The sequence below is a fragment of the Bactrocera oleae genome, chromosome 6 (genome assembly GCF_042242935.1).
Source record: "Bactrocera oleae isolate idBacOlea1 chromosome 6, idBacOlea1, whole genome shotgun sequence".
NCBI classification, from domain to species: domain Eukaryota; kingdom Metazoa; phylum Arthropoda; class Insecta; order Diptera; family Tephritidae; genus Bactrocera; species Bactrocera oleae.
This window is the reverse complement of record NC_091540.1, coordinates 60,376,816-60,400,118: the sequence shown is the minus strand read 5'-3', so window position 1 is coordinate 60,400,118 and position 23,303 is coordinate 60,376,816. Positions and strand designations below refer to the sequence as shown.

Here is a 23,303-nt window from a genome sequence, read left to right as displayed (position 1 = left end):
TTTTAGGTTATGTATTTAGTTGTATTGTAGTTTCAGAAATTAAAACATCGAATTTGTAGTTTGAAGTATTTTATGCCTAGCTTTATTGCATGTAAACATAATCTATAGTGTATTCACAGAAAAATATTAAAAAAAAAAACTAAATGTGAAATTTCTACATATAATCCTTCATGATGATTTGCCAGCGGCAGAAATTAAGCGAAACTATATATATATATTTTTTTTTGTAATAATTAATATACTTTTGTGATATAAACTTACTACTAAATTTAGCGGTAATATTTGTAAAGCGTGTGCTGCTCATATATTTCATATTTTTCTAAATACGGTACATACATACGTACGTCCGTCTGTTGTGTATCATGTATAAAACTTCGCTCTCTTCTGCATTATACTATTCTGCCTCAATTCTAAAAAGTTTTCGTTTGCATTACCAAAAATATATCTGCAAATTTTCTCTCAACTACCTACATACATAATTATCAAGTCGTGTATAAACCCCATAATGCTTTCATAATATATATACCAAAGACAATAATTGTTCCGTATAAGAAATATTCTTTCGTTTTCGCACGCGCTCATCGTTCGTTGTCCAATTACAAGCGTGTCAAGTTACTTCTTACAGCGTAAACCACATAATGAGTTGTATTAATTTGAAGGTGTTCACCACCGGGAATTTCCATTTCTTCTCCTGCCGACGTATTGTTGGTGGCACATTGCTAGGATAATGTATGGGTTTCGAAATATGACAATTCGTAATAACCGTACCGCCCGGATAAACGATAGGCACCGCATCACCCGGTAGTACACCGTCACAATCGGTGAGTTCAAATTGTTTGGTAAAACATATGCGTATCTCCTCCAGATAACTCATATCCCGCTTATTATCATAAATACAATGTATGGATGGATTCTTGCCGAGTGTTTCAACTATAGCTCTCTGCAAAGCAATTACGGTGCTATTCGAATCCGGATGTATACCAGCATTACCCAATATATTCGACATTAAGTACTGTTCACGCCAAGCCAGTCCACGTGTGAAATATTTCAGCTCATTATCCAGCTCTTCTAGTGATGCAGCACAGGTGCCATGTTTGAGCCATTCATGCTTCCAGAAATAACCCAATTTCTGTTGACCATCTATGGTGGGCCAATAAGTTTTCAAATTCGCCAGTATCTGGTCTAATTGATCCAAATCGAAATCGGCAGTTTTATTGCAAAAACTTGGACCCATTTGTCCCAATTTTGTGGGCCACACGCCATGTATAGTCCAGAATTCTTTCTTTTCCGGTAAAATGCAGGCGTGTGTACTGTCCTCCTCCCGCCAGTGGTAGCATGTCGTTACGGGCCATTGTTGTGTAAATATCAATATATCCCAATTATGATCCACATCTTCGTGCTCAACGCTGGTATCTTCATAAAAATATTCATTGGAAATTGTTATGGCTTTATTGCTGAAAAAGTCAACGCTATCTTGTTGTGGTTCGAGAGTTTTTATTGCCTTCGCATTGTCCTCGTATGACTCCTCGGAACTGCGCTCGAGTGTAGAGCTGCAAAGAAAAGTTTGGAATTTGTTAATAAATTGCGTTTTTTGTTAATACACTAGTTGCATAAAATATCATAAATATAGCTTTGGTGAAAGCACCTTACACAATATTAATTGCTTCATTTTCGTTACATAGACTCGAATATATTGGTGTAGGCTTCCAAATTAAATTTTATGACTAATGATAATATGTATATAATTTTAATTTAATTTAAACTGTTTCTTCTAAAAACGAAGTTTGTTACTGTAATTCGTATACCATGAACAGGCTATATTAAGTTTGTCACGAAGTTGATAACACCCAAAATGAACCGTTGGACACCCTATAAAATATATATATATAAGTGATCAGAATGACGAGTTGAGCTCCGTTCTTCCAAGGATGAATCATTGGTTCTTCTCCTTTACTCCACAAGAAACTTCATCCTTGAAGAAACTGCCCATTGTCGCTATCGGACCAATATAGCTTATAGCTGCCACACAAACAGGACCATCAAAATCAAGTTCTTTTATGTAAAACTTTCGATCGAACCACGATATCATATAGCTGTCATACAAACTTAATGATAAATATTAAGTTCTGGTATGGAGACTTCTTTATTTGTTTGATATTCTAGCCGCTGTGTAGCCGAAGTTTTTTTTAATGTTATCTCCTTCATTATTATAAAACTATTTTAAAAATTAGTAATCATTAGTTGTTACCAAATTTGGCTGTGAAAATTTATTTGTTATTTTACATGTAAATATTTACTTGTTAAAGCTTCGCTAAATGTCACAAGCTAAGCAAAATTACGCTTAGGTGGCTACGCTGGCCGCTAATGGGAAAGACCTGTTTGACAGCTCAACCATGTCTGACTAAGCCGGAATTTCCCATTGTGAATATAAGCTCTGGCCGTGAATTACTTATCAACGATTCAATTCAATTCAATTCTGTGCTGTGCTGTGTTTTGTTGTGTACAAGTTTCATATCAATGATAAGTTCAAGGTTTCTCATCCTTGTAATTTGCATGCAAGGATGCATTTTTACAAAAACTAACGCCGATGGCTTGTCAACTGCTGGCACGACATCGCCTGCCAATACAGTTAATGAAACGCCAATAAATCGCGCAACTAGTGCAACAACGGGCGATTTGGTAGCACACAGTGCTCTAAATTTTGCACACAATATCGCTGTGCTACTAAATGAGGATATGCATTATGGCAAGACTACAATTTTCTCACCCATAAGCATAATGTCCTCTATGGTCATGTTGCTGTTGGGTTCAAAAGGCAGGAGTTATGAAGATTTAAGGCACATCTTTCGCTTGGATGTGCCGCCGCTGAGCGATGCATTAACTAACGCATTTCATTTGGAGTTTGGTGCTATGTTGCAGGAAATGCAAGACAATGCGATAACACTGCAGGCAAGAAATCGCGATAATTGGCGTAACACGAATGTGGCCTATAGCATACGAAATAAACCGATAATAAGCGCGGAAAATGCAATTAAAATGAGTAATGTGATAAAAATCGTAAACGGCTTGTTTATTAAAAGCGGTTATGAATTGAATGCGAGCTACCGGTAAGCTACAAACACACACACACCAGTAAGTGTATATCATTGAATTAATTTTTATTTTTGTATTTACAGAGATGTTATCAATTCGATTTACAAGAGTGACATTATACCGTTGGATTTCAAATTAACGCACGCGCGTGATTACATCAACGATTGGGTTTACAAAAATACTTTGGGCAAAATCACCGGTATCATAGCGGACAGCATACCGGCCGATACTAATGCCATAATCACAAGCGCTTTGTATTTCCGTGGCTTTTGGGAGATTCCCTTCATACAGAGTGCCACCATAATTGATAATTTCTATCCGGATGGTCTGCATGAGCCACCGATCAAAATCAAAATGATGGCCACAGCCGGCGCCTACCCTTACTATTTTTCACCGGAGTATGATTGCAAAATAATTGGACTGCCATATGTAAATAACTTCACCAGCATGTATATAATACAGCCGTCCAACTCGAGTCGCAATGTTTTGCGTAGGCTTCTTAAGACGCTGAGCGCTGAGAAAATCGAAGATATGATCTCAAAAATGATCTATCAAAATGCCATCTTTGCTTTGCCGAAAATGCATTTCTCACAGGACATCAATATGAAACATGTTTTGCGTGCGCTCGGTCTGCGTGATATACTCGCGAGCGGTGAACGTTTTAGTGCAGCAGATTTGAGTGATTTGAATGAAAGAACCTGGTCGCGTGGAAACCGTAACGTCGTCTTTCCAACAGATGGTACACCGACAACTCAGCGTTTTCCACAAAGTTTCCCTCCCACCACTGGGCAACAAAATGCACCTGTCAACACGGAGCAACTGTTGCAACAGTGGAGCTTTAAACGCAATGTAAGCAATAATTTGCTATCCGATCTTTATGTGGGCGATATTGTGCATAAGGTCGATTTTGTGGTGGATGAGAATGGCACAGAGGGTGCCGCCGCAACGGCGACTTACCTCAAACGCTCGGGTGGCAATGTGCTCTTCCGCGCGGATACACCGTTTTTGTTGCTGGTGCGTCATGATGCCACCAAATTGCCGTTATTCTATGGTGTCATCAATATACCAGCGCCGAATTTTATTTGAAAAATTTTTAAGCGCAAAAAAATTTATTAAAATATAAAAATTTCTTTATATACATATATTTCCTAAATATGTAAAAATATATACATACATACATAGCTATATATTTTTATAAAATTAATATGTATAAGTGATATCATATATTTCAACTAATGCTGCCTTTTCTAGTAAGAGTGAACAAATTTAATTTTACTAATGTTTTATAAGAAAAATCTGCATAAGTGTGCAAGTAAAAAATTGAACAAAAAAGCTAAAGTGCAAAAAAGTTTTTAAAACATTTTATTATTAAGTTAAAAATATTCAAAAATATGCAAAAAAAAAAAAAGTTTTTAAAACATTTCATTATTAAGAAAAAATATTTTAAACTAAGAAAAAAAAATATTAAAAATATTGTGCTGCAAACTATTATAAAATATTATATATTTTAAGTGATATATACAAAAGTATATAATTTACAACAAATTTTTATCGCTTATTTCCTAAATCTGTGTGTATTTTCTTATGTATGTTATTATATTATTATTTTTACGCATTTGTACTTGGTGACTCACATATGTATATGGTGCACAACAACACACAAATATGTGTGTATGTATGTAGTTACTAAGCAAATAAAGTTTAATTTACAACTTTCATTCATAAAAAAAATTTGAAGTTTTCATTTTTTAGGCTATTTACAATATTACAAATTTGTGTATTTTACGTTGTATATACACATATGTGTACGTAAATATGTAATAAACCTGAGTTTGTTAAGCAAAAAAGCAGTTTGCACTGCTCAAAGATTACCCCAAATCAGTAAACAATTGTAAACAAAAAAAAATTGAAAAGGTCATAAAAAAAATTAACAGCACAATTGCCATATAAATATGCACATGCAGACATACAGTAAACACAATACAAATTTACATAAATGATTTTATTGACAGTCACCGTAACAAGCGCATGACATAATCACAAAAAATCCCAAGTACCAAAATATTTGACGCTCTCTATATATCTGAGTCAAGTTGTTGTAATTTCCTTCTTCGGACTAAATATTCCGCAGCTTATTGCTAAATTTTATAACCTATAAACACTTTTTTACATCTTTCATTTCATTTTAAATCACGAGATTTACTCATAAAAACTAATTTGTGGATTGTAAATTACCTGTAAAGCCGACTGATTCACTTTTCAAATAAATATTTTCGCTTCTTTGTGACTACTTGTATATTAAACGTTGAGTATGGGTTAGTATACGAATACATACATTATCTTGTATGTGGGTGTATATGTATGCTCTAGAAGCGCGTTTTAAATTCACTGAAAGAGCATTCGACTACGTCACAAACACATTTTATGTTATTATATAAGTATATATATATATAAATACATATACGTTACTAATACACATTTAAAGCGTATTAGTTATATAAAGGGTAATTTGTTATCAATAGCTACTAGAAAGTCCAAATGCGCAAGTAGAAAAGTCGGCAAAATTAAAAATAATAAAATTTCTTAACAATAATACTAATAAGTCATAGACATAACAACAATAAAAACTACAACAAGATTTAAATAAAAAATTATCTGCAATCCAAATCAGTTTTATAGAACCCGCACTAATGCATAATCAAAAACGAGGTGTGCTCAAAAAGTTTCGTAACTTCTCATTTATATCAAAAACTTTTTATTTATTCAACGGCATTACTATTATTGCCTTAAAAATAATGAAATTAAATTCAATAATAAAATGTAGTAAAGTTGCTTCCAAACCCCAAAGCTACCTGAAATCCTCAAAGCTTTTCTGATAATTACTTTTTTGCTTGTTCTTGTAGTTGTTGTAGCGGCAGTAAACATTCCTGAAGTAGTTTCGAGAAATGCTGCCGAGTTGACAGCTCTTGGCCGGATAAAAATCCGTATACCATCCGGTTACTTAGACCCGACAGTCGTGAGAACGGTTATGAATTTACTTTTTGGTAAATCCTTTTGATACAATTTCAAGTGTTTTAGCTTTGCAGTTTCTAACACTTCACTGGTAGCATCTCTCTTATTGCAAGAGCTCCATGACCTCAGTTTTGAGAACCAGAAAAAAAGCTGTGGGAATAAAAATGTCTATCTCACTATCGTGAGAACCATGAATGCGAGTTCGTTCCGTTATTGAGAGACTCGACTGTCAAATGAACAATAAATCCGAGTTTCTTACGTTTACGACGAGACCCGACTGTCCGGATAACAATAAATCCGAGTTCATTCCGTTTACGAAGAGACTCGACCATCGTGAGAAGGATATATCCGAGTTCGTTTGGATTCCCGTCTGACCTATGAACAATAAATCTGAGTTCCTTTTGATTACGAATATACCCGACAGTCATGAAAATATTAATTGAGAAAACCAAATCCCGAATTCATGAGATTTATCGAAAATACCATAGTGAGTTTTTTTCAGTCGTAGCTCTTCTGAGTACTTCCATTTAAACGTGTCTACTTTCGTTTCGACCCAAGCTTTATTCGGCTATACCATAAATACAAATTTTTTGTTTTTGTAATTAAAATATAGTTTCAAATAATATTGAATAATAATGCCGAATTAACTGCATTTGGACGGATTTCTCAGAAAGTTTGGTCTATGTAAAACATAGTTCCAAGTTGAGCAGGTTCAAGTATGTCGACAAATTTTTATTAGTTTGCTATTTTTTATTTGTTTACAGTAACCAAAGTATTTGAAGCGTTTCGGAGCAATGAATTTAAATTTTATACTCTTGAACTGGGTATATTAAGTTTGCCACGAAGTTTCTAATACCCATAAGGTACTGTCGGAGACCCTATAAAGTATATACATATATAAATGGTCACAGTGGTGAGCTGAGACGATTTAGCCATGCCTGTCTCTCTGTCTGTACATACTTTAGCGAACTAGTTCCTCAGTTTTTGGGATATCGATCTGAAATTTTGCACATGTTCTTTTCTCTGCAAAAAGCTTCAACTTCCTTTATATACTTACATATGTATTAGGGTGGAGCAAAAACAAAATGTATTTATTTTGCTTAGGCTGAGGATCAAATTTGTAGATTATAAAAAAAAAAATGTTGGAAAAAATTTTTGAAAAAAAAAACTTTTTTTTTAACATCGATATCCCAAAAACTGAGAAACTAGAATTTTTGGACAAAAAATTTTTTTTTTGGTTTAAACTCTTCACATTTACATAAAAACTATCGAATTTGACGGTTTTTGACTCAAAAATTATTTTAACGCTTAAGGAAAGCATGTTGTCATTTAAGACTTTTTTTACTCCAATAATGACCACAACATTTGTTTTTAAGTTGATAACTTTTATTTGGTCAGAAAGAGGACTCTCCACAGCTTCTAGAACACTTATCAAATATTTTTTACGAAATAAAAATTTTAACTGGAAAATTTACTTTAAAACTGGCCGCCTCTAGATGTTAAAAAATTTTTTTTTTCCAAAATTTTTTTTCATAAAATTTTTTTTTTTCAAAATTTTTTTTTCAAAAATTTTTTTTTCTAAAATTTTTTCAAAAAAAAAAATTGTTTTTTTCGCTACACCCTAATATGTACTTATATATATATATATATAACGTTGATTGCTTAACTATGTAGCAATGAATTTCAGATATATAATCACCCTGTACAATATACGGATATATGTATGTATGTATGTACATATAATATTTATGTATAATGGTATATATATATAAGTATATTAATTTCTTGCGACTAAAATCATTGAAAGCCTCATCATGCGTAATTTTTTTTTAACAAAATGAAGCATAAACAAACAATGCTGATAATTTCAAACTAATGCCGATAAGCTAGCTGATGTATTGTAATAAAAATAGGTCGTTTATAGTTTCAAATCCAACTCAGAAAGAAGATAATTCTATTGCTTTGCACGCGAGTTGCTGCATCAGCTATTTTGCATTTTGTATGAAATGCTATATGTCTTTTCAAGCACAACTCGTGGCAACTGAGTCACAAAGGAATAATTAATTTCGAACATTAAATGCAGCGGTGAATTCCGGTGCGCTGAAACACGCGACATTTCAAATTTATAATACCAGATTTATCAAATATTTTGATTCCAATTACTCATCTTTTGAGTTTTGCAAGCAAAGCGGGAATTTCGTCACACAATCTTTATTAACCCGATCTACCTTTTTAGCCTATAGCATATCCATAAATATATACACAAAAAATCTTAACACTAACCTTAAAATATCTACGATAACTGCTGATTTCGAAGAGTTTTGAATATCCTGTTTTTAAGGGTACATTCCCATATGATACCATCCATCATTTTGTAGGCTCACTTATACCAACTCGTCTAACAACCCTTACCCTATCGATTCGCTTACGTAAAAATAGCTCGTTTCCTAGTTCTCCCTTTAGATGACGTCTTAGCCTAACTTCCACCGGTTTAGACAACCTTTTCAACAACAACAAGAGTTTCAAAACAACGTTTCCGAGGTCAGTGGTTTCTAAGTAACTGGAAAGTACTCGTATTTTTTTATTAGGGAAAGGAGTTGAGTGCTCGGCAGTATTACAAAAACAACAAGATTTCAAATAGATATCGAATGAAATCCACAGAAAATCTCTTAGAGCCGTGACTTGCCGTCGTCCTACCAAATATCCATTGCCTGTTTGGATCGCTTACTGTCGAATAACAATACTTCTTTGGCTTCAAGTTTGATTATCCCGAGGACAATACCTAAGAAGTTCAAGAATAAAATTTCATGTGTTGGACACATACTAAAATATACTAGAATAACGATTTGATGCGCTAAAATTATTGATTTTTGTGATTACACATAAAACCTGGTTTTTGTGCAAAGTGCGCTTTGGCTTTACTCAGACTTTTTATGCCTCGCGTGAAAGAATCTTTACAGTAACATATTTCAAGCTGCAGTCTGCATTTATAATTTCTCTGAAAAGATCGCTTTTTAAAAAAACAAGGGTGGTGCAAAAAATGTGTGGTCATGGGAACTTATAATATTCAAAATCCAAACGGAGTACCAAATTACTAAGAAAGGGGAACATATAATATCGTGTGTATGTGACATCTTTGTGATGAATATGAATCAGCAGAAGCATCAAGATATCTGTTGACAAATCACAAAACCGAACAAAAATCGCATGACCAGGTGTTCAGAGATGAATTAGAGAAAATTAACTGCAGCAAAAATGACGTATGTCAAAGCAAATGGACAACTGTTTTTAACTGTTAATTTGCCATATGTCTACAATGACTTTAGAGAGACATAAAACTGTCGATTCGGAATGTTTTTCTTTGACACAAGTGTTTAGAGAAATGCGCAGAAAGAACACAGCGAGAAAGCAATGATCATAAAATAACGAATTTATGGACTATTGGTATTTCTATTTTGGTGCCTCGTATGCTCTTCTCTCGCTTCTAAAATAAAATGTATGCTTAATGATTTTTCAGGCTCGGGGAAATTACTAAAATGCGTAAGCAAAGCAACCATTATCAACTGCTAGACATGCTATTTATACTAAGCAACTCTCTTAATTGCGTATGATCAAAATTGACGCGGACTGAACGATCAAAATTCGGTACTTGTATGTAGATTTTTTTTTATTTGTGAAGGGTATAGGGCTTCGGTGCAACCGAACTTCAAGGTTTATTTTTTTTTCTTGTTAATTTCAATTATATATGCCTAACTAAGCACAATTTATTTACTGCATATATTATGTGTGCATGTATATACACACACACACACCTTTATTTACCGAATTGATTTTGCCAATCTACAAATTTTGGCTTTAAACACTCGAGTTGGTTTCAGTCGTAATATTTGAATTTTCACTTTATAACAGTGTTGTTGCTTTTGTTGTTTTTTTTTTTTTGCACTGTTTGCTTGTATGTTGCCATAATCGGTTGTTACCGTTTCACGACTTACCTAATCACGTCCAGCCACTGCGTGCTGAAGAGCAACACGCCGAAAGTGAACCACAAAGTACACCTTCGTCCCATTTTCGTACGGTTTACCACTGCGTCGCTTGAGTTCAGCGAAATTTGTGTAATTTTCAGCGAATTACGCTTGTTATTCGGTTTATTGATATTTGATATAATTTCAAGGTGTTTGCTTGTTAATATTAAAGTTTTCGTTTTCTTTTTCGCTCAGCGCTGCCGCTTCTGCACTTCTTTCAAAAACTCTGTGTACATATGTATGTATCTAACTACATATACATATATCTATGTATGTTTGTTGTTATTTTTTTATTTTTTTTGTTTAGTTTATCTATTTAAGTTTTTATTTTCTTTTCGTTTTTTCTATACCTAAGCAAAGCGCTGTCACACTCTTTGTTGTTGGTGTTGTTTTTATTGTGTGTTTTTGTTGTTGTTTCAATTTGTTCATTGTTATTGTGTTCTAAGCAATAAATAAAAGCTGCTCTGGCGTTGCGCACAAATTTTCTTGATGAGTTTTCGTCATTTCCATTAATTTTCTGACATTTTATGGCGTTTTTCGTTTGTTTTCGCTTCACTTTACATTCACTGACATTTCACTGCATTAGTTTTATTTTGTTTTGTGTATTTTTCGCAGCAAGTTGTGAAAATATTTTTTCATTTCGTATATGAGTTTGCCTGTTTCAAAGGCCTGAAACAACCCGTTTGATATTCACTTAGAAAAAGGTACACACAGTTGCCTACCTACTTGCTGTATATTTTATGACTTTGCTCTCTTTTACGTTGCCTTTCTACTCTGCACTTTAGTGGCGCTCTAATGTGTCACTAAATTTCATGAGCGCATGTAATTTTGAACTCAACTCTGCTAGTGTTTGTGGTAGTCTTCAGACAAGCTGGCAGCAGCAGTAACAAATAAACAATGCTCTTCGGCAATTGAGCAATCGCCAGCGTAAGAGCGAAGAGAGTCGCACATTTATTAACGACGCATTAAAGGGGTTACTAAAAGCAAGCGCTCACACTAAATTATATGAGTATAGGGTGTTGAGTTAAAGTCTTGCATTTTCTATAAACAATTTCATAATTTACATAAAAATATTTTTTGTTTTGTTTTTGAAAATTTGGAAAATTTTTTCTCTGATGGCTTTTAAGAAAAACAAAATAAATGTTTGCAAGTGATTTTTACATTAATTAATGAAGTCTTAATTCACCGCTATTGCTACTTTTCACTCTAGATCCGTTCCATCGGAATGACGACGTTAACACATTAGGTCTTTCCAGAGAACATACATATACGCCCATCTGGAGTTGCCAATTTTTATTAAACATTTTTTTATTAAAAATTTTTTTATTTAAATTTTTTAGTTAAAATTTTTTAATTAAAAATTTTGGATTAATTATTCGGTTTGAATATGATTTTTCTGTGCGAGCTCTAGTTCAGAATGGTAGAACAATAAGTACGGAAGCGCGAAAAAACTAAGTTCAAAAATATATTTTTTTTAATTTTTATTTATAAACTTGTAATTAAAATATGTTTTCAATCCGGGTTTTTAATTAAATATTTCAAAAATATTTAAAATATAAAAAAACTTAATTCAAAAACAATTTTAAAGATTTAGTTTTTAAATTTTTATTAAATTTTTAATTATAAACTTGAGTTTAAAATTTTTTTTAATTTTTTAATCCAGTATTTGACATTAGAAATTTTCAAATTATTTTTAATTAAAATTTTTGGGTTTACAAAATAAAAAAATTAATTATTTATAATGCTAATTTAATTATTATTTTTAATGCATTATTTGCAACCCTGCTCTGTACACGTGAGAAATAAAAAACTGTAAATCAAATTAACGTTAGCATTTACAGATTTGATCCACACCGAAGTCGAATGATGGAAGACTAAAAATGGAAAAGTAAAAATATTATTTCTATATATCTATTTCTTTTAATATTAAAAAAATTATAATAATAAAAAAATTGCATTGAATAATGAGAAATATAAATTTATAAAAAAAATGTTTTTTTTTTTAACTTTTATAAAAACGAATTAAAAGAAAATTTATAAATATGTTGGAAAAAAAGGTAATTATAATCAAATGTTCAAAATAAAAATAAATATATAAAAATTATTTAGGCGGTAGAATTTATTTTTAGGGGTGAAACTAAAAAAATCAATATTTTTTCATAATTCGATAGCTTATACATATGTACGTTTTAAAATAACATACCAAAATTTTAAATTAATGTTAAATTTGAAATAGTTTTTCAATTACATACCGCTAAAGTTGAACCAGAGAACTTAGAAGAACATCATCATTTACATTCTCTGGTTTGTATGCCATGAAACAAAGAGAAATTTACAAAATCTCTTAGCAGAGAGTGAAAGTGATGGGGTCCGGGCTGCAAATACCAGCGACATGCTATACCTTAGCGACCTCTATATTTCAAATTTTCAAGATATATAACCGGATATCTAAACCGGAAGCCGGTTCTATACTTCCTGAAATTCTTAATATACATATGTACTTAGCAAGATATAGCTATGACTATGCTTAATAATTTACTTACAATTATAAATATAGGCAGATCATATTATAACAGTTAGCTATAAGGTATGAAAAAATTTCTAATATATAAATATATATTTATATACTTTTAATATATTTATGGTAACTTTATATACTAAAAGTACATACAAGTATACCTATACATGCACCTTCTCTATCAGAGCGTCGCTATGTCTCGAAGAATCAGTCGACCTACATCACTTTATCTTTCTTTGCTACAAATAATTGGCATGCAACTGCTACCTGTGTTTGGAAATCGTTTTTTGTTATTTTTTTTTTCTTTTTTGGTAATTAATAACAAAGCAATTACACTATAACTAGGTAACTGCTTATCAACAAGTAGCGTAAAATAGAAACATATATATATATGTGTCTCTGTGCGTCCATAAATTTATGTTCTTTGAACGTTTGGAATTTGTGATTTGAAAATGTGGGATATATATTAGGATGGAGCGAAAAAAAATTTTTTTGCTTGGCCTGAGGGTAAAATCTAGCTTATAAAAAAATAAAATTTTTGGACGAGAAAAAATTATTTTTGGTTTAAACTCTTTACATTTTTATAAAAATTACCGTATGTGACGGTTTTTGACTCAAAATTTTTTTTAACGCTTAAGGAAAGCATGTTGCCATTTAAGAATTTTTTTAAAACTCCAATAATGACCACAAAAATTTTTTTTAAGTTGATAACTTTTAATTGGCTTGAAAGAGGACTCTCCACAGCTTCTAGAACACTTATCAAAAAATGTTTACGAAATACAAATTTTAACTCGAAAATTTACTTTAAAACTGACAGGGGCTCCACCTAGATGTTAAAAAAAAAATTTTTTTGTCCAAAAATTTTCCTTTTTATAATCTACAAACTTCACCCTAATATATACATACATTCAGCATATATTCAGCATATATATATATATATATTCAGCAGATAAATAACTAATACCCTGAATTAGTAAAGTATTATCTGTTTTCTTAAGAAAAAAGTTATGCTAAGCTAGTGAAATTTACTAAAGTATTATTCTCAGTTACTGTGATGTTGCTAAATGTGTAATGAGAAATAAAAAAAAATTTAGATTGAGATAAATTAGCAAAACTCATACACTGCGAAAACTGTTTCATGGCGTCTAGAAGATGTTAAGAAGAAGTAAAGTAATAGACAATATGATGATCTCATCTTACAAGCAGCTGCTGCTAATCGGTAGAAAAAAGGAACCAAATTACTTTCAATATCCGTTAGAAATTACATCAAGATTGGTCGCACAAGAGTATAAACCTCTGCTTCCGCATCTCTTAGAATCATGAGCAGAAGGCTTTCGCACGTTCACTCAGTGATACAGAGGCTATGGAAAACACATAACGACCACAATTTGTCACATCCCTTATACTAAGTAGGACGCATACATATATATTTCAACAAACCCTTTAAGATCCTCTTATTGCTAATAACAAGTCAACTGAAACTTTTCTTCGTTTAAATACACTGCAGTAAATATTAAGATTGATCTTCTGCTTATAGCTTAAAGTTGCAGGCTGTATAAACCTCTAGCAACCTTGCCATAGTGTCTCAAAAAAGAGCTAAATAAATTCAAAACATGCCTTCTGCAAACTGTTTTTTACTCTAGGCCCCATAATATAGTAAAATGGATATTAGTGACGATTTTGTCGTAATTTTTGAGTGGAAGTGATCAAATTTGGAAACGTAGACCAGATACTGTTTTTTTTTTGTTCTTGTAGTAGCCTAAATATTCAATGAATATTTCAAAGTTCGTATTTGCGTTTAAATTCCGTGAATTAATTCTAATGCAGGTCGTTTCGGGCCTTACTGAACGTTTTTAACACCCAGAAGGAAACGTCGGAGGCCCCAGTTATATACATACATACATATAAAAGTTCAGCGTGACAAGCAAGTCGATTTAGTCATGTCTGTTTGTATGTCTGTATATACGCGAACTTGTCGCTCAGTTTTTGAGATATCGATCTGAAATTTGGTATACGTCCGTTTCCTACTAAGGAGCTGTTTATTTTTCGGAACCGCCTTGCATATAGCTGCCATACCAACTGACCTACAAGTATGTTATCAAAATCAAGTCGTTGTATAGAAATTTTTTTTATTTGACAAGACGTCATTACGAAATTTGGTATGGATTGTTATGCAAGCAAACGCTGCAGTCTATGAACATTTTTTTCATATCAAATTATTATAGCAAACAGCTGCCATTCAAAGTGACCGATCCAAATCAAGTTAATGATCTTTTTATACCCTTTATTGCTATGAGTAAAGCACCTGTGAAGGGTTTTATATCTTCGGGTGCAGAAGAAGTTAACGTTTTTGGTTTGTTTTTTCGAACATGGGCATGAAAAATAAAAAGAGAATAGATTGAATATCTTTAAAAAAAAAAAAGGTTTCTGATTTTGCGTGTGCCATGAATATTCATTTGTAATTGCTTTTTCACATAAACAGCCGCCAGGGGACGCTTTAGTTAGACAACGTGTAATCACGATTTATAGGCTAATCAGTCTAAAAAGTCATATAGAACTCAATATAATAGTTGAGCATATTTCATATTTATAAACATTAAGGTGGAGCGAAAAAAAATTTTTTTTGGCTTAGCCTGAGAGTAAAGTTTGTAGATTGTAAAAAAATAAAAATTTTGGAAAAAAACTTTTTTTTTGGTTTAAACTCTTCACATTTATATAAAAAAATACCGAATTTGACGGTTTTTGACTGAAAATTTATTTTAACGCTTAAGGAAAACATGTTGCCTTTTAAGACTTTTTTTTAAAACTCCAATAAAGACCACAAAAAAAGTGTTTAAGTTGATAACTTTTAATTGGCCAGAAAGAGGACTCACCACAGCTTCTAGAACACTTATCAAAAAACTTTTTACGAAATAAAAATTTTAACTCAAAATTTACTTTAAAAGTGAGTGAAGACGTTAATTTTTTTTTTCAAAATTTTCTTTTTTTGTAATCTACAAATTTTACCCTTAGGCTAAGCCACAAAAAAAATTTTTTTTTCGCTACACCCTAATAAACATATAATTTTCCATTAATTATATGGTACAATATATTCGTACATATCAATATAAAAGATAATCGAGCCTATATGTCGACTCATTTTTTGACAGATGGTCGCCAACACAAAAGATAAAACACAAAAATCAGAAACAAAAAAAAAAAAACAAAATCAAAATGTATAAACCGCTTGTGGTATGCGATTTGTTGTTGCAAATGATTGTTGTAACTGTTGTTAATAACATGTACTTACATGCATATGTGATGTTGCAAACAAAGCACTGTGCAAATACATTTTGTTGTTAGTTGCCATCAAATCGATCAATTATTATATTTTCAATTAACTGATAAATCCAATTTACATATTGTACGAACACACATGCGCACACATATCAGTCGACATATCGCACTTAATGCGCGGCGATAAAGTCGCAGCGGCGTTGTCGAGTGGCAACACACATATATTTACATATCTACATGCGTGTGTATGTATATACTAGGGTGTGTAAGTATGCATTATTAGTCGCACATTTGCTACTTTGTGCGTATTATACATTAAGCACTTAACAAATTATTGTAAGCGTAAAAAATATTGAGCCGCACACATATATGTCTGTATATGAAACTATATGGGGCAATAGGGACTCATCCTCGATAAAAAAAGGTGTAGTGCCTAGTAAGAAAAATATTAAAGTCAAGTAATTTTTCAATTTTCACTGTGGTATTTTATTAAATAAATATTAAAAATAATATAAAATTACAAAATTTAATGTAATCTTATAAACAGTTATTCATTTCGAAAAAATTTAGATTATCTTGATCCCGTAGTCAATCCCCAAGAGGACCGCCAAAGAAAGTGTCTTGCGGTGATAAAAATTTTCTGCTTAAAATTATCGTAAATCCGCAAACTAAAAGAATAATTATTACTATAGATGAATATACATAGGTGATGACGCAAAAAACTAGTCAATTTAACTTTTGTTTTTTAACAAAATGGCGGCTTCCCCAAAAAAAGTTTTTAATTTCAAAAATCTTATTTCTCCGCTCCTTACTTGAAAAAAAATTGTATATTTAAGAAGGTCGTGTAAAAGTTTCAAGTCGAACGGTCGAACAGAAATTTTCCTTACCGACTCGAAAAACGCTTTTAAAGTTTTGTGAGCGGATTATACTAAGTTAAAAAATTCGTAAAAATACGCTCATATCTCCGAAACTATTTACTGGTGCAACTTCAAAGAATATTTCAAAGTATATGTATTTACATTCGATATATATGCGAAATAAAAATTGATTTTTTTACAAGCGAATAAAACCCTTTAGATAACCTTTGACGATCTAGAGCGCCGAGCTAAAGCGAATCTAAAATCTCAAATCAAAAGCTATCAACTCATCAATATTCAAATGCTTTCATTATCAACATTAAAAAAAAAATACATATCGATAACACAGGGAAACAGTAGTTTTGTTTAATGAAGTTTCTTATCCGATTTTCTATGATTTTGCCACGCAGAACTCCAAATTTGTAGTCAGTTTTTCACCCTAGTTTTCGATACATGAACATATTGCAGTTGTAGCGAAAATTTTTAAATTTTAGCATTACAAATTATATTGCTCTTATTTACGAGTAACATGAAAAAAAACTTTCTTTTATGTGCTTTTCTTGCATGAGTCGAAACATCAGTCTTGTTTTGATTGCTTTAGCAGTAATCAGTCATCATATTTGCTTTCCAACGACCCTGGTAACGCTCTTCCATATTGCGAATATCCTGATGAAAGCGTTCTCCTTGCTCATCTTACTCTCTGGATGTGCAACATAAGCTCTCAGGTTAACCTGTAAAGTTTCCAGTCTTCAAAGTTTTATAATTTATGATTGAAGATTATGACTGAAGGGAGGTTAGTAATTCGATTAGTGAACATTCTAAAAAAGTTAAAATCTTTCATTTCCTACAGGGCACACACACAACTATTTTATCTGGCAAACTAAAAGTATTTTATACTGCAATGAGTTTGTTTGCTATTTTATTAATGTAATGTGTCTCGATTACAAATGCATTACAGTTTGATGTTGACAATAATTTAACATATGCTTTAATTTTTCTCACATAAATAATAAATTATTTGATTGAACCTAAATGGGTTTTGTAAATTTCCACCAAATAATGAGCATAAGCACTAACGTACCATTTACGTAAGCAAAGCCATTTACATTGCTAATAAATAATATAATTAGTTACTCATGTATCAATAAATAGGAATATATATGTATGCATACATATATATTATGTAGTATGCATACACATTGACGTTTAAGCTTTCACTAAATGCTTGCTTTGGCTTCTTCACCAATTAGTGAGACATTTATGTTCTTGGAATCGTCTGTGAAAAAACCGTAGATTCTATGAGATGATTTTTTTTTTATGCAGAAATATATTCAAAAGATTTGTATAGTCTGGCGATTGGAGGTCACAGCTCAAACAAATGTTTCTTCTGATGTTAGTCCGAAGCTGAGAATAAGCTGAAGGCCCGTGAAGAGGTATGGCGCACCTCAAACCACCAAATGAAGGTTCAGAGAGCTTTTAGTAAATTAGATCCTTATAAAATCATCGAATTTCTTGTTATATAGAAATCTTCGTAAATTATGGAAACGGCTGTGATTCTATAGAGTTTAAAAATTATTTCACATTTAGAGATAAGGAGAGAATTTATTGATTGGAGAATATTGATGAAGTAAAAAGGTCATGTGAGACTTACGAGTATAGTCTCGAAGGTATTTCATAATTCGATTTTCTATCTAAAATCTGAAAAAGTTCATAGTTAAGTTCTCTTCAGTTTTTGAGTATTCTTCTGACCTAAAATGTTGGTGAACATAATACAACAAAGTGAACCTACTACTATGTGAATGAAATACGCTCGGAAATGTGGAGCTTATTGCCCTTCACTAACTTCTTCATCTTGGGTATCCAAATGTCCAGTAGTAAAAGTTTTACCAGTACAATGAAATTCAAATTAAGCGAGCATCGCGTAAACATTCTAGTTTTCGTATGCAATCTATCAAATTCTTCCAGCATCTTGTATTTTGGACCTTGTATCCGTTAATTGCTTTGCACTAAGGCTTTTACTATTCTAGGGCTAAATTTTTGCGTCTACAACATTGTGTTGTGTCTTTGTTTGTCTATATTCTAGAGATTTAGTAGTTCTTACAATATTATGTACGCTGAAGGCTTTTCATCTGAGGAATGTTTCTGAGAGCTAGTGGTAGAGTTTATGCTCAAAATTCGCACAACATTTTCGTCCAACGTCGAAAAATATGTCTTTTGAGAAGCATCTCTAAATTTTGTTAAATATTAAAAAAGAAGACAGCTTAATACTAATAACACCGATAGATACGATTTTTGGGTCCGACTTCTGCATGTTAAATTTCAGTTTCTTTTACACCAAAAATATGAATAAATTTTTTTTTTTTTTTTATTAAAGTTTGCTTTTGTAGAAATTTTTTTCGTTTTTTTTTAGGCTTGTATGGGCAAATTTAACTCATGTGTATTAGGCAAAAGCAAACTTTAAAAGCTAAAAATAAATTTTCCCGTATTTTTCAATTTCTAGAATCAGAATCTAAACATTAAAACAGAAAACCAAAAAAAAATTTTTTTTTGTTGACCGGTGTAATCATAATAGATATTTCGATGGGTCCTTTCTGCTAATTGTGCAAGAACTTTTCAACCTTAGTATAACGGATTATTTTTGGGGGTTTTTATATAATACTTTTTTGTTATTGGCTATAAAATCACCAACTGTTTCTTATGTTAGATATTATTCCACATCCATCAGCAACTTCATGCTTCATGCAATTAACAAAATTTTAATGTAACTAATTTCAAATGAAAAACCTGAAACGAACCACCCTAACTCTGCACTCACTTATATATGTACATACTTGTATAAGCACAGTTCACTATGTAAGCGTTTTTGTTCCAAGCAAATGGAGTTGAAAGCGAATGGAAAAAAACTTCGGCCATTAATTTCCAAAAGTGATCATTATCGTCATCAGCCGCATTACGGTCATCAGCAGCGCCATTAGAATTGCACTTGCCGACAGACGAATGAAGCAAACACGCGCGCAGCGATGAGTAACAAGTGTGGCGCGGGGGAGAGAGAGCAGATAATTGTGATGGGTTTCTTGCTGACTGACACTGCCGCTGTTGCTACTACCAATGTTGTTGTTGCTGCTACCATAGTTGCTGTTGTTGTTGTTGTTGTTGTTGTTTTTACCAATGTTGTTGCAATTGCACGTTACATCAACACACAGAGATGCTACCCAACTTCTATATGTAGTAGTGGCAATGGCTATAAAATATCAGACATAATTGTATAATGGCATCTGTGCACCACCATTGTTGTATAACGGTCTACAAGCAGCATGTCAATTGAGCTGAGGTAGCGCTGCCACCGCTATGTTGGAGGGAAGAGCAATTTTGGGGCAAAAAAAAGTTAAATTCGCGCGCAGGCGCTCAGTCGAAAAGTGAGTAAACTCATTTCGCGGCGCACAGATGTGTTTGTGTGTGTTTGCATGTGTGTGTGTGTGTGTGAGCGAGAGCGAGCGCAGAGCAGCAACTTCACGTTTAGCTAGAAGGCGGAGCTAACGCCAGCATCCTTTGCATTTACACTTTACAAGTAATGAAATGTGTGCGAGCGAGAAAGAGAGCGTGGAAGAGAGAGATAGAGAGAAAGAGTATGCTAAACCGTGCCAAGCGCCGTTCATGCTGTCGACGTCGCTTCTGCAGTGGTAATTACATTAAATTGCTTTAAGTTTTTTTCTTACAGCTTTACCACTCGCCATCGATGTGTGCGTGCGTGTGTGTGTTTTCTTGAATTCTCCATTGTTTGCACGTTGTTCGAGTTTTTGTTGCTTCCGTTGCAATTGCAGTGTAAATGGCATGAGAACGATAATTGTGGCAATTATAATATTAAATTGGGGGATCATAGCGCTGCGGGTCTACTGGGCGTATGCGCAACGGCCGTTAGTGTGAGTGTTTATATACATATGTACAATGATACAATATGTATATAACATATCTACATATATGTAGGCACTCTCTTTCGATTCGGCACGACGTTGCTCAGCGAACTCTGTGAGTAAAGCCAAAGATTGAATTAGATTTGCACAATTTTTCTTTGCTTTTTTCAATAATATGGATATTTATTCGAATGTAGCAGAAAGTATATGAGCATGGAAAAATATATAAGTATATACACTCGAAATTTACTTTAAAAGTAAGTGGGCCACCTCTAGATGTTAAAAATTTTTTTTTTTTCAAAAAATTTTCTATTTTTATAATCTATAAATTTTACCCTCAGGCTAAGCAAAAAAAAAAATGTTATTCGCTCCATCCTAATATGTCTATACATATCTACATATGTACATACATACATATACTTATGTATATGAATATTATTTTCCACATCATCGTATCTTTTATCAACGCTTTTCAACCATTTTGTTTCCAGCGATTAATTTGTTGAATTTAATTTCAAAAGTGGAAATTAAACTTCCATAAGTTTTCTCAGTACAGCACACGCCCCTTTAATTACCACTCACGGCAAAATTATAAACAAAAATAAAATAACTCAACTGTCAAATAAACAAGCGTAAAATCTGTCAAGTTCTTTCTTGGGAATAAGCACGAGTGCAGGCAAGCACCAACAAATGTACAATACATATAAGTATGTATTATATATATGGTAAATGTATATATTTTTAGCAATTACAATACACATACATACACATCCTTCTTAGGCTGCCTGCTGGTTAACAATACATACACATATACATTCATATAAACAATAAATACATACATATAATATATATTTTTACCAGCAATATGTGCTGCGCTGCCAACTGTTAGTGGGAGGCGTGGCATGATGAACTGCGCTTAATTACTGCAGTTTATTTCCAAAGTGAGACTAATTAACAGACAATTCGCAATTTGTAGCAATGCGGATGTGGTGGGATTTGTGAGCGCTGCTGAGTTGCTTTGGGTAGGCAAAATTGTCAACTGAAGCAGGAGCTGACTAGAAATTGTATATAAAGTAGGTAGCTATTTGCATAATGTGCGTTGTATATCACATAATAATATAACACTGGGAAACAGTAGTTTTGTTTTATGAAGTTTCTTATCCGATTTTGCATGATTTTGCCACGCAGAATTCCAAATCTGTAGTCAGTTTTTCTTTCTAGTTTTCGATATATGAACATATTGCATTTTTAGCCAAAAATATTAAAATTTTAGCATTAAAAATTATATTGCTCTTATTTACGAGTAACATGAAAAAAAACTTTCTTTTATGTGCTTTTCTTGCATGAGTCGAAACATCAGTCATGGTTTGATTGCTCCAGCCGTAATCAGTCATCATATTTGCATTCCAACGACCCTGGTAACGCTCTTTCATATTGCGAATATCCTGATGAAAGCGTTCTCCTTGTTCTTAGCTTAAGTCGCCTAAATTTTCAGGGGAGCGCTCTATGGTAAATGGCTGCTCATGTTACATCTTAGTCTCTGGATGTGCAACATGAGCTGCTCAATGTGTTAAATGTAGTCTGGAGCCTTTATGTTTCCTAAGTAACTTTGCATAACCCAAATAAATTCAATGCAAGCAGATTTCTCCTTATCTGTCATACAATCAAGAAAATATTGGTCCTTTATTAGTTCCCTGATTTGAGGTACGTCAAAAATATCAACTTTAATTTTTTCTGTGCTCAATTTCGTAAATATTTTACTTATATATTATATTTTAAACATTCCCATTCTTGTTTAAAGCTTTTACAAATTGTTTTATCAGACCTATCTTAATGTGAAGAGCGGATAATGTAATGCGGTATCTGGCTACTAAAGGAACATTCATCACAATCATACTACCCGGTACTAAATTCACTCTGAAAAGCCAAATTTTTTTAGTCCAGTATTCTGTCTTGGCTCCCTATCTCATAAGCACATGAAACAGGGGTATGTGGTATATCCTTCTTGCCAGTTAGATTATATTTTATGTATTTTATTCTCAAAGTAGTCCAAGGCCTTTTTTTATAGAATCAGATGCATTTAAACGACATGCTCTAAGCATATAGTCCACAAACAGCACAAAAACTATTCGCATCATTTAAGCCAGTTATTTCTAATGAATAAAGACCGAGCGGTTTATTTATAAAATTTAGTAATTTTTGTGCCCTAAAAATTAATTCAAGCAAGCCGAGTAACGTTGTTTCAAGAAGTGCCTGAATCACTAAAATCAAGCTGCTAGAAAGAAACTGAGGGTAAATTTGCAATCAGAGACGTCAAATTAGTAAGAAACAGTTTGGAAACTTCATAAAAGAAACAAAAAAGTTTATTTTTGTCTACCAGTATAATCATTTAAAATATAATATATACTACACTGTTTACGTAATACAATTTATTTTAAAATTGTATTTTTTTGGTTTGGAAAATGTATAGTTTTTTAATTCTTTAATAATTTCTAAAAAGAAAATGGGTGAAACTCGTAATTTTTTCAAGCTTAATAGATCGATTTGTTTTGTACCGTGCTTTTATATGAATTATTTCGCTTCCATACATTAACACTTATCGATTTTAACCGAA

At 32.4% G+C, this 23,303-nt stretch overlaps 2 protein-coding genes across 2 annotated transcripts; one reads left to right on the top strand and one right to left on the bottom strand.

Moving 5' to 3' along the window:
- Positions 1-52: 52 nt before the first annotated feature.
- RNaseX25 (Ribonuclease X25) lies at positions 53-10,978 on the bottom strand. The gene is made up of 2 exons (XM_014236300.3): positions 10,098-10,978; positions 53-1,550 (listed from the first exon to the last, which is right to left on the bottom strand). Exons 1-2 carry the CDS (start codon positions 10,169-10,171, stop codon positions 620-622), a joined length of 1,005 nt encoding a protein of 334 aa, XP_014091775.2. The 5' UTR covers positions 10,172-10,978; the 3' UTR covers positions 53-619.
- On the top strand, positions 2,366-5,383 carry Spn28Dc (Serpin 28Dc). Its single transcript, XM_014236298.3, has 2 exons — positions 2,366-3,107; positions 3,177-5,383. Exons 1-2 carry the CDS (start codon positions 2,518-2,520, stop codon positions 4,177-4,179), a joined length of 1,593 nt encoding a protein of 530 aa, XP_014091773.2. The 5' UTR covers positions 2,366-2,517; the 3' UTR covers positions 4,180-5,383.
- Positions 10,979-23,303: the final 12,325 nt, after the last annotated feature.